Here is an 11,536-nt window from a genome sequence, read left to right on the forward strand (position 1 = left end):
GGGGGGAGCCAAGGGCTCTCAATGCCCCCACCCTGCCTGTCTCATCCTACATTTCTTTTTTTTTTTTTTTTTTTAATGTTTTATTTATTTCTAGGAGAGAGAGAGAGAGAGACAGCGTGAGCAGGGGAGGGTCAGAGAGAGAGGGAGTCACAGACTGAAACAGGCTCCAGGCTCTGAGCTGGCAGTCAGCACAGAGCCCGACGCGGGGCTCGAACCCACGAACCGCGAGATCATGACCTAAGCGAAAGTCGGACGCTTAACCGACTAAGTCACCCAGGTGCCCCTCATCCTACATTTCTGAAGCCTTTTGGCCAGGATGAGTTAAGTAAGGGCAGAAAGCCTGGGCAGCACTGAGGAGAGAGCTGAGTGACACATGCAGATAATTATGCTCCTGCGATGGCCTCCCTGGACTGGTACTGGTGGACATGGGAGCCTTTCCTTACAGAAAGGCTAGGTGACTGAGCCAAAAACACAGCAGAACTGATTACTAGCATCAGGGCTCCTGGCTTTCCCTGGAGTCACCCCCATGGCCTCCAGCGGGTAAGGGCACTGCCACGGGCAGACATGCAAGGAGAAACCTGACCCTACATACACACCTGGGAGAAAAGGTGCCTGAAAAAGGTCCCCAGGAGGTGGCTCCTCTGTTCTCGCGTCACAGCTGCCCTCATCAGCTCCTGCTCCCGTAGTTCCCACTCCTGGAACCTCAGCCCGCTCTCCTTCAGGGCCCCCCGAAGGTTTTCCACCAGCACCTGCCGCTCCTCCTCCACATTAAACAGCAGCACCTACGGAAGTGGCAATAGGGAGAACAAGCATTTGTCAGGACCTCTTGAGGCCGGGAGCTGTACCTGAGCTTTGGCAGGGGCCACTGGAAAGACTGCCCCTGTAGAAGAGATATACTGTTATCTCCTGGGCTCCACGGGCTCTGTGGCTTGTTATAGGTACAGAGCTAGCATTCAAAGATGCATGTCTGAAGCCACTCTTCCCTCTCCACTTGGCCCTGGAAAAGAGAGGGGAAGGCAGGGGAACAGATGATGGAGGGGACTGTGAGCCAGAGAGTCAGAGCTGAAAATCAGCCTGTGACTAAGTTTCCTTCCAAAATGTCTAACAATTCATTAGATCCTAAAACCAGGCGACAGGGAAAAGGGCCTGGCTTCTTCTAAGGACTCCCAATTAAGACCTACTGGGGCACCCTTAGACAGGGAGGGGGGAAGACTGTGCAAGAAGAAGAAGGGACTGTGGAGATCATGTCACCCAGCAGGCCCAGAGCAGGATGAACATGTTCAATTTTATCTCTCTATCAGGTACTACAGCCAGGGACTAGAGGCCAGAAACCTTGCCCGATTCTGTGCTCCTTCCCCTCACCTGGCTACCTCCCTGGCTGTGGACAAGGAACCAGGTACCAGCTGGGCCATACCAGGTCATACTCCTTGGGGATCTTGAGCAGCAGGGTGCGGCGTCCTCGGTTGTTGGACAGGATGAGGTTGACCTGCTGGGGGGGCCGCAGCTGGATGGTGCGGAGCACAGAGAGCCTGCCGTCCACCACACAGATCTGACCAGGCTGCAGGTTCACCAGCACAGGCCGGCTGGGCTCCTTGTGGCCCTGCCATTCCAACGCTGGCGAGAAACAAGGCTGGGTCAGCTGGGGCCAGAGGAAGGAGGCTGGCTTAGAGCTGGAGTTAGGTCAAGGCTTCCACAGCTTCTTAGCCCCTCTTAGGTACTGAGAGTCATCCCTTTCCCCAACAGGCCCTGTGCCTCTAGCACACGTGAAGAATAATAACTGCCATTTCCTGCCTGTTTACTATGTGTGCAAAGCTGTACCAAGTGCTTTGCATGAACTAGTTAATTTAATCTTCATATACCTGTGAGGTAAGTGCTATTATTGTTCCTGTTTTACAGCTAAGAAAGAATAAGTTTAGAGAGATTAAAAAATCTGCCTAAGGCCCAAAAGCTCAAAGTCATGGAACCAAGATTCCAATCCTAAGTGTGATTCTAGACCTTCATTAATTACTTCTCTGTTGCCTGAAATTCCAGTGCAAGATGGCACAAAGCATCAGTTCCCCAGGACTCTAGAGAATCATAGTACGCCTACAAAATGTAGTCAAGATCCTATGACCTCCCCACGAGTCTATCACATCCCCATTATTTGGAACCATTAGAAGAATCTATAGAGAGTGGAGGAGTCTAGGTCCAATGTCCACCTAATGCCTCCATGGCTCTTCCCACCTGGCCTGGCTTGCTTGGAGGCCTAGAAAAGGGAAGCCTTTTCCTTAGGCTGCTGAGGTTGAGGAGGGGACTGCAATCCTGAATCATATCCTCCCCACTACCACCTTGGCCAGCTCCAGGCCTACCTTCCATGCCCCCCACGAGCTTCTCAGACATGATGCTCTGGCGATCCTGGCCCTGGAGCCTCTTGAAGTTTCTCCTCCGGAGCCGGGCAACGATCCAGGCACTGAGCAGGCTCACTGAGAGGGCAGAGACAGTAGGATACTCAGAGGAAGGTGGGAGGCTGGAGAGAGCAACTGCCCCTGTCCTTGGCAAGACTCCCTGCTTTCCCCACCTCCTAGGTCAGCCCATTCAATTGTCTCAAATTGTGAAGTTCCCTGGTAGGGGGTAGTGGGGAGGGAGCTATGGGTATCATCTAAGATGCCTGCACAGCCTCCCCTGCTTCCACTGCTCAGGTCCTTGCCCAGCCATACACTAGGCCCAGAGTACTTGTGCCAAAGCCTGGACCCACTCTGCCACTCTGCTGGTGGACCCACACACAGCCATGCCAAAGACGACCTGTCAAGCCTTTGCCCAAGCTTGTTCTCAACTGGTTCTCAAGCAGGGTTTGCCTCTGACGGTTTCCCAGGCCTACTCTCCTGGAAACAAATGTAAATTGTGGCTCCTAACCAATCTTGGCCCTGGAGGGACCCCAGCAGAACAGGAAGGCAATTTTCCCTGGAGCCAACTTACCTGTAGGTCAGATACTTCTCATGTTCCCTCCTGCTCTGATGTTGTCCTCATGTGCCCAGAGGAACAGTACTCTGCATGTTTCATTCTCGTAGATGAAACCACCCCACTCACACCCCTCAGCTTACACATTTTACCCAATCCCACCCTGCTCATCACTTTTACCGAGGGGAAAGCAGCAGAGAGTTCCAATGGTGACCCCAAAGCCAAATTCACTGCCTTCAAAATAGTCCCGCATGATGGAGGGAACACAGGCTGGCAGGCCTTCAGTGCTGAGCTGCCTTGGCTGTGGGCAGGGGTCTCCTGGAGAGACAGAGGAAGCTAGAGTTGTTATGGGGGTGGTGCTGGGTCAGAGGCTCTGGCACAGAATCACTGAGGTGGTTAGGGTGACAGAAAGGATGGGGTAGGGGGCTTTTAAGTCTCAGAGGATTGGGAGTTGATTACCCCTGTTCTTATACCAAGAATGTGGTGTTTGCCTACTTGGGTAACAAGTGGGGTCAAAGCTGAACCTTAGCCTCTGTCTCCCTCACATGCACATATGTGTACACACACACACACACACACACACACACACACACACACACACACACTTCCCTTGTCACTATCACTGCTGTGGGATTAGGATATCCTCATGGCACTGGGCCCTCCTGATGTCACACCCACCCCAGGCTTAGCCCAGCTAGATGGGAGCCTCCTCCCTAGGTCTCTCTGAGTCTCAGTCTTGCCCTCACCTGGATACCTCCTGGGATTGTGCAGAAGGGGACCTACACAGCCACTTGTGGCCACGTTGGTGCCCAGAGCCAAAGTTCCCAAGGGCAGAACCATAGCTCACTGCCTCCTTGGGGTCAACTGCCCAGCCACATCTGAACTAGGCCCACAGCTGAGGAGGGATGAGGCAGCAGACACCAAATCCCTCCAAGCATCCCCTGGCCACTCACCCGCATGCCAGAAGAAGACATTGGGCTGCAGGGCACTGGGGCTCATGTTGGTGACAGCCACGAGAACATCCCGCAGGGAAGTGTTTCTGATCTCTGTGATCTCTTCCTCAGAGAACAGCCTAGGAGTGAGAGAGGCGAGGAGCTATTGCACTGGGAAAGAGAGGCCTGAGGAAAGCAGCCCAGAGGGGCTGACGATGGGGTAGGGTCAGCTAAGAATCCAGGGCCCCTGGGGTTCCTTACTTTAGATGCTGAGGGCCTGGGGCTGAGGCCAACAGGGAGTTAAAGGAAGGGGCCCAGGAAGGCCTTACCCATTCTTGGTGTTCTCAAACCAATAGCGGTCGCCATCCCGCAACCGCACAAACTGGTTGAGGACGATGGCACTGAAGAGGGGCCCAGGGTCCCCATGGCTCTCCAGGAGCCCCCCAGGGAGCAGCTCCAGCTGGGACAGGTCCTGGCTGTACAGGGCAGCTGTGGCCTCCAGCACCTGGGACCAAGAGACAGGAGTGAGTGCAAGGACCTGGCACCCGCCCTAGGGCAAAGAGGTAGTTCCCAGGGATCAGCCTCAGGGTTGATAATAATAAATGACAGTGACAATCACTCACTTATGCCCCAGGCACTGCTCTGAGTACTTTACATAAGTTAACTCGTTTGTGGGAACTCACAGATTCACCTGCCCATTTTATAAAGTTGGAATAAAACAGGCAGCCAGTTCCCTATGTAGCTTGTTCTTTAAAAGGTATGAAAGTTGCAATTCCTATCAAAATAACACCATCATTCTTCACAGAGCTAGAACAAACAATCCTAAAATTTATGTGGAACCAGAAAAGACCCCGAATAGCCAAAACAATCTTGAAAAAGAAAACCAAAGGTGGAGGCATCACAATCCCGGACTTCAAAGCTGTAATCATCAAGACAGTATGGTACTGGCACCAAAACAGACACTTAGATCAGTGAAACAGAATAGAGAACCCAGAAATGGACCCACAAACGTATGGCCAACTAATCTTTGACAAAGCAGGAAAGAGTATCCAATGGAATAAAGATAGTCTCTTCAGCAGATAGTGTTGGGAAATCTGGACAGCCACATGCAGGAGATTGAACCTAGAGCGTTTTCTCATACCATACACAAAACTAAACTAAGACAGGAAGCCATCAAAATCCTTGAGGAGAAAGCAGGCAAAAACCTCTTTGACCTCGGCCACAGCAACTTACTCAATATGTCTCCGGATGCAAGGGAAACAAAAGCAAAAATTATTGGGACCTCATCAAAATAAAAGGCTTCTGCACAGCGAAGGAAACAATCAGCAAAACGAAAAGGCAACTGACAGAATGGGAGAAGATATTTACAAATAACATATCAGATAAAGGGTTAGTATCCAAAGCATATAAAGAACATATCAAACTCAACACGCAAAAAACAAATCATCCAGTAAAGAAATGGGCAAAAGACATGAATTGACACTTCTCCAAAGAAGACACCCAAATAGCCAAACAACACATGAAAAAATTCTTAATTAGGGAAATACAAATCAAAACCACAATGAGATAGCATCTCACACCTGTCAGAATGGCTAACATTAACAACTCAGGCAACAACAGATGTTGGTGAAGATGCAGAGAAAGAAGATCTCTTTTGCACCGCTGGTTAGAATGCAAACTGGCACAACCATTCTGGAAAACAGTATAGAGGATTCTCAAAAAATTAAAAATAGAACTGCCCTAGGACCCAGCAATTGCACTACTAGGCATCTATCCAAGAGATACAGACGTGCTGTTTCAAAAGGACACATACACCCCAATGTTTATAGTAGCACTATCAACAATAGCCAACGTATGGAAAGAGCCTAAATGTCCATCAATGGATGAATGGATAAAGAAGATCTGATATATGTGGAAACTAATTTGACAATAAACTATTAAAAAAAAAAATCCTGATTAAATAAATAAAAACCACTTCAGAATTTAGCATGTCCATATATACCCTGAAATTTTATATTAAATTCAACTTTTCAAAGAAAAAAAAAAAGAAGATCTGATATATATCTACAATGGAGTAGATCAAAAAGAATGAAATCTTGCCATTTGCAACTATGTGGATGGAACTAGAGAGTATTATGCTATGTGAAATTAGTCAGAGAAAGACAAATATTATAGGACTTCACTCATATGAGAACTTCAAGATACAAAACAGATGAACATAAGGGAAGGGAAGCATAAATAATATAAAAACAGGGAGGGGAACAACACATAAGAGACTCTTAAATATGGAGAACAAACAGGGTTGTTGGGGGGATGGGCCAAGTGGATAAGGGGCATTAAGGAATCTACTCCTGAAATCATTGTACTGTATGCTATCTAACTTGGATGTAAATTTAAAAATTAATTATTTTTTTAAAAAGGTATGAAAGTTGAGGGTCAAAATCTGCAGAAATTGGAATGGTAGAATTGTGTTGGAAAAGGTTTCTATTCTTCAGAGCTAAGAAAGTTTTTACAAAGCAAATACCTGCCTGTACATTGCCTTTTGGAGACAGACATCAACATTGTATGAGCAGCATTTTCTTTTTTTTTTGAGCAACATTTTCTACCTGACCTTTAATTCTTTTCTCCCCAAATAAACACAAGACCAGCTTAATTCTAATGAGGCCCAGCTGATGTTAAAGATTTGTTACTTTTGGTATGCCTGGTGATTCCTATATTTACATTGATTTTACGAAGTTTAGAAGCCCAATGTGCATATTTCTTTTTCTTTAGTTGTCCACTTTCCAACAATCTTATAAAATAGTAAGGACAAAAACAATAAACTAAGTGTGAAATTGTAGAAACACCACTGTGCCAAGATGGTAAAGGGACCCAAACTGGTCTGTTGGCTGGCAGGTAATGTCACTTGTCCAGGTGATAGCTCAGGGTGTGACAGTTGACTCCCCAAAGGCAGCCTGAGTATCAGTGCGTATGAAACTACAGCTTGTTTCTGGGTTGAGGACCTTCTACACCTGCTCAGATGGTTGTTGGGAAGAGTGAATAAAGTAATGTCTATTAAGTGCTTGGCACACAGTAGATACTCAACAATCATTTGCTAGATCTGAACAGTCACAAAGTCTAATTCCAAATCCTGCTAGTTTGGTAACCTCCATCCTGGTTATGATACTGGGAAGAGCCACCTGGGTGAGTCTTGTCCCTCTCATCAGGGACTTGTCTCTAGTGTTGGTGTCTCACTGCCTGCTTTCTGTGTCTTGGGCCAATGTGCCCTGGCCCTCCCACCCTGTCCTCTGGGTCCCGACCCCTCCTTACAGTGTGGTTGGTCTGGGAGAGTGCAGGGTTGATGTCCTGCCATCTGGTAATGGGAGGCAGACCCAGTGCTGTCCTGGCCTTGGTGTAAGAGGGCAGGCCCAGATCCCGGCCCCTCTGCAGACAGCCGGCCAGGTGGTCTGTGCGGGAAAACTTCAGGGACCCGGGCCAGAAATCTGGGGATGAAATACCAGAAAGTCTGAGAGGGAGCTCAGGGCCACCACAGCTCCGCCAACCCAGATGTCAGGCTCCAACCAGCCCCAGGGGGACCAGAATCACACACAGGGAACCATGGTCAACAGGTCTCTCAGCAGTGAAAGAGTGCAAGATCTCAGTCTGGCTCTGGAGCTCCAGCAGAATCCCTTCCCAGGAGCCAGGGGTACACAACCTTCAGGGACAGCCTCAGGCTCACCTAGCACATCCTCAACCACCACATGGTCCTCTCGCTCAGCGATCTGGGAAGCCATGCCCAGCAGCAGCGCGTCCACATCTTCAGCTCTTTGTAGGTTTGGATGCTTTGGGAATGGCGAGAGAAGATGTGGCTGAAGGTTGAGCAGCCAGGCTCCCTCCACCCCATAATCCAAGTCCTGGGGCCAGCCAGTGCTGATGGTTGCTCTAAAACCAGCAGGCCATTCCTCCTCCATAGGTTGATTCCCCACTCACGGTGAGTGACATCCCCATCCAAAGCTCATGCTGCTGGGAGACAGGTCTCCACAAACACAAAGGATCTAACACTTTACTTCTATTTTAGGAGACTTGACAGTATGGTTGATGAAGGCACTAGAACATCTAGGTCTGGGTCCTTACTCTGTTAGTGAACAGTTGTGTGACCATGGGCAAGTCACAGGACCTCTCTGAACTCAGCGTCCTTCCCTTAATCAAAAGGGCATTAGGTATAAAATAAAATTAAATTAAATTAAGGCAATTAGGAGGACACTGAGGTCTCTTTCAACTCAGCTCCCTGACTCTGATTCTATACTTTTCTCTCTTTTCACCTTACCTTTTTTCTCCTCTTATGAATACTCTACACAGACTATCAGTTTTGCTTTAAATTATTTGTCAATGGTCTTCACCCACCCTAGCCTGGTTTGGATGAGACAGATTATTCCTGATATCTCTCAGAATCCCTCCCTCCTCTTTGCTCCCCTTTCAACATACACATTCACACACTGCCCTGGGTGTGTCTAATTGGGACATTTCCTTAGAGGGTAGGATAGCCGGGGTACTCCAAGGCCTACAAGGGACCCAGAGCTGTCAAGAGAGAAGAAGAACCTATAAGGAAGCAATGAATGTAGAGTCACACCTGCACAGGCCTCACTGTCCCTCACACAGCCCTGAGGTGGGGGTGGAGGACTGACTTTTGACCAGGTACAGCTGGCTGCCTCAGTCCTACTGACCACTTTCACTACATACCCTCAGACACACACACACACACACACACCACCCACATTATGTGCCCCCAGCCCTGACCTCTCGGCTCCAGTAGCTGTTGCAGACCCGGAGGGCTCTGGAGACACTTGAGTTCCTATTGATGACCTCTTGGAAGTGACAACTGGCATTTCTGAAATGCAAGGAGCAAGGGAGTGATGACTGAGGCTATGGGGTCCTAAAGTCAGGCATCAGCTCTGGTCTCCAAGGCTATATACAGCCAGGGGCAAGGTCATTGTAAACACCTAAAAATGTACCCAAAGCATGTGCATGCCTCCCCTTCCCCCATCTCTTTCTTTCTCCATCCCTCTCTCTGTGTCTATATATATATATGACTAAACAGCATGGGGCTCTATTTAGAGCACCTTTTCTCTCCTGATTCCCAAAGAAAGAGTTTACAGATTATCATGTAATATGTAAACATGGTTACCATCATGCATGTCCAAAAATTGTTCCAGAGAAATATAACCTATGAATTATCTTAAATTATAATGCAACTGTAAAAAATAAACTGCCGTGCTTTGTTCCATATACATTTAACTAAATATATATATATATTTTTAATTTTAAAGTTCCCATTTTATTATTTTGGAGTCAAAATTTTTCTTCAGTTCCCACACATTTTTATTATAATTCCTTGGAAAGCCTTGTAAGACCTAGGTCCTGGGCTTATAGCTAAAAATGCCCCCAGTGGGTATCAAGACCTAAGGTTTAGACCAGCAGGCTTTGTGACTCACTCTGATCCTCAATTAGCCTGTGTTTAGGGGGGCGGGGGGGGGAGCAGGTGTTAATATACACACCAGCTGCAGGAAAAGAGATAAAGTGCTTAAAAACCACAATGATGTCTCTTTAAACTAACTTCCTCTTACCCCTCAAAAGTCACTGTTCCCTGGGGGGAAATGAGCACACTTCAGACTGATAATCCTGTCCTGAGGGCTACTGAGGGCAGATTTTTCTGAAATGACACCACCACTCCTTCCAACACACAGACATTTATGCTGTGCCCTCACCTCATGTAGACGCCAGGAGGCACCATGGTGGAGAAGAACTGCTCAGAGGCCGCCAGGAACTCTGGGGAGATGTTGGGGTCCAGGAAAGGGCTGTATCCTGGGGGAAGAGGTAAAAAGGGGATAGTAAAATTTAATCCTTAAACCACCCAGCCTCCCTCCCCATGGCTCCTGTCCCCCTCAAAAAAATCCTCCTACTAGCTCTCCCATTCTTCCTCCCCATCCGTTCACCTGTATACTTTGGGGGTGTTTTCTGCAGGAAGCTGGGTAGCCACTCATACAGAGCGATGTTCTGAGGGGCAAGAGAAGGCAAAAGGGAGGCAAGTAGAGCAGCCGCCTTGGGAGGGACCCGAGCCCAAGGAAGGCTTCGGTGAGAGATGAGGGTTAGGCAGGGGCGGTCGCGACGGAGGGAACTCAAACAGGACAGGTGCAGAGGCCCGTCCCCCACAAGGAACACGGGACGGGAGACGAGGGCGGCTGCATAATATCCACAGCAAAGTCTCACGTATAATAGCGCTTTGCCTCCCCATCCTCTTCAGGGTCCACCCCGAGGCGCTAGCCCCAGTTCTGGGGAGCAGTGCCCTCCCGGAAAAGGGCGTTTCTGGGGGCTGCCCGTCGGAGGATGGAGGGCTCTGCGCAGCGGGTGAGGGTCGCCAGGGGAAGGGGTGCGGACTGACCTGGTAGGTGGCGATGACCCTCTTGCGCGCGTGCTGGAACAGCTCCTCGTCCCCCCAGCGCGGGTGCTCGCGGGCCAGCCGCTGCGCGCACAGGTTGTGGTAGCGGAACCACAGCAGGCCCAGCGCCTGCAGGAAGGGGTCGCGGTTCCCTCGCTCCGCGCCGAAGGCTGCGCCACGGAGGGAAGCAGGGGAGGGGACGCGCGGCCGTGTGACCACCGGGAGCGCGGCTTCGCTGCCCCCCCGGCCCGCCCCGCCCCGCCCCGCGCCGCGGCCTCACCATACAGCCCCCGGGGCCCGCGCTGTCCCGTGGCGGGGTCGGGCGCCGTCCACATGAGCAGGGGGCTTTGCGCGTTGCGGGGGAAGGCGGGGTCGGGCCCCGACGCCAGCTGCCCCCCGGAGAAGCTGCGCAGCGCGTCGCTCCAGGAGTGCGAGGAGCCATAGATGGCGCTGCCGTCCAGCCAGCCCGTCACCTCGTTGGTCTGCGGGGGCACCGGGACGGTGAGCCCAGGGGAAGCTGCAGGTGGAGTCGCTGAGGCGGGTACGGGGGCGCCAGGGCCAGCCGAGCGTCGGTGGNCGACCCCGCCTGCCTCGTCTCACCAGGTCCCGGGGGTTACTGGGGCTCTGTCCGGTCGCGGGGTCCCAGCGGCTCCTCTGGAAGGGTAGGACCACGTCCCCGCGCTGGTCGGGGTCGAACACCGGGTCCCCGGGAGGGATGTGGATGTTGAGGAACTCGGCGGGGCAGCCAGGTGTCTCCACGCTCACCAGGTCGGACAGCACGTGGTAGCCTGTCCGCAATGGGGGCAGGCGTGGTAGGGCCACCCGAGGGCCTGCCACTCTCCTTTCTGGGTCAGGTATCCAGCCCTCCCCGACTCCCGTTGAAGCATCAAAGGACTCCTCAGATTTTTGGGACAAGTCCAAGTCTTGACCTCCTCCACCCTTACCAATCCCTTGTTACACCCTGGTCCAGACTGTTTTCATTGCCAGTTTGGTCTTCTCCTAGGTAACTGGGAGGTGCCCGGTGAGTGTGCCTAGGCAATTGGGCTGGGAACACCTGCTCCAACATGCAGCTGGGAGCAGCCTGCCCAGCGGGCCTGCCAATTTCACTGTGAGGCTGGACACTGGGAATCAAATGTAGGGGTCCCCTGGGTGGCTGGCAGGAGCCAGGCATTCCTTCTGGGAGCCAACAACCCACAGACACTGGGGGCAGGGCACCTGGCCTAGCACCCCCATTTGACATCCCCCCCCCCCC

The 11,536-nt window shown here is 51.0% G+C and overlaps 1 protein-coding gene across 1 annotated transcript in view; it reads right to left on the reverse strand.

Annotated features, from left to right (window-relative positions):
* DUOX1 (dual oxidase 1) overlaps positions 1–11,536 on the reverse strand; it is a 31,824-nt gene that overhangs the window by 17,114 nt on the left and 3,174 nt on the right. Inside the window, exons 4-17 of the mRNA XM_077764331.1 lie at positions 10,885–11,072; positions 10,565–10,766; positions 10,288–10,454; positions 9,842–9,902; positions 9,614–9,710; positions 8,646–8,736; positions 7,588–7,690; positions 7,179–7,351; positions 4,199–4,374; positions 3,891–4,009; positions 3,118–3,255; positions 2,349–2,462; positions 1,415–1,614; positions 597–782 (exon numbers count right to left, since the gene is read on the reverse strand). Coding sequence (XP_077620457.1) covers positions 597–782; positions 1,415–1,614; positions 2,349–2,462; positions 3,118–3,255; positions 3,891–4,009; positions 4,199–4,374; positions 7,179–7,351; positions 7,588–7,690; positions 8,646–8,736; positions 9,614–9,710; positions 9,842–9,902; positions 10,288–10,454; positions 10,565–10,766; positions 10,885–11,072 — 2,015 coding nt within the window. The remainder of the gene's footprint in view (positions 1–596; positions 783–1,414; positions 1,615–2,348; positions 2,463–3,117; positions 3,256–3,890; positions 4,010–4,198; positions 4,375–7,178; positions 7,352–7,587; positions 7,691–8,645; positions 8,737–9,613; positions 9,711–9,841; positions 9,903–10,287; positions 10,455–10,564; positions 10,767–10,884; positions 11,073–11,536) is intronic.

The sequence above is a fragment of the Crocuta crocuta genome, unplaced genomic scaffold (assembly GCF_008692635.1).
Source record: "Crocuta crocuta isolate KB4526 unplaced genomic scaffold, BGI_CrCroc_1.0 scaffold102, whole genome shotgun sequence".
NCBI lineage: Eukaryota > Metazoa > Chordata > Mammalia > Carnivora > Hyaenidae > Crocuta > Crocuta crocuta.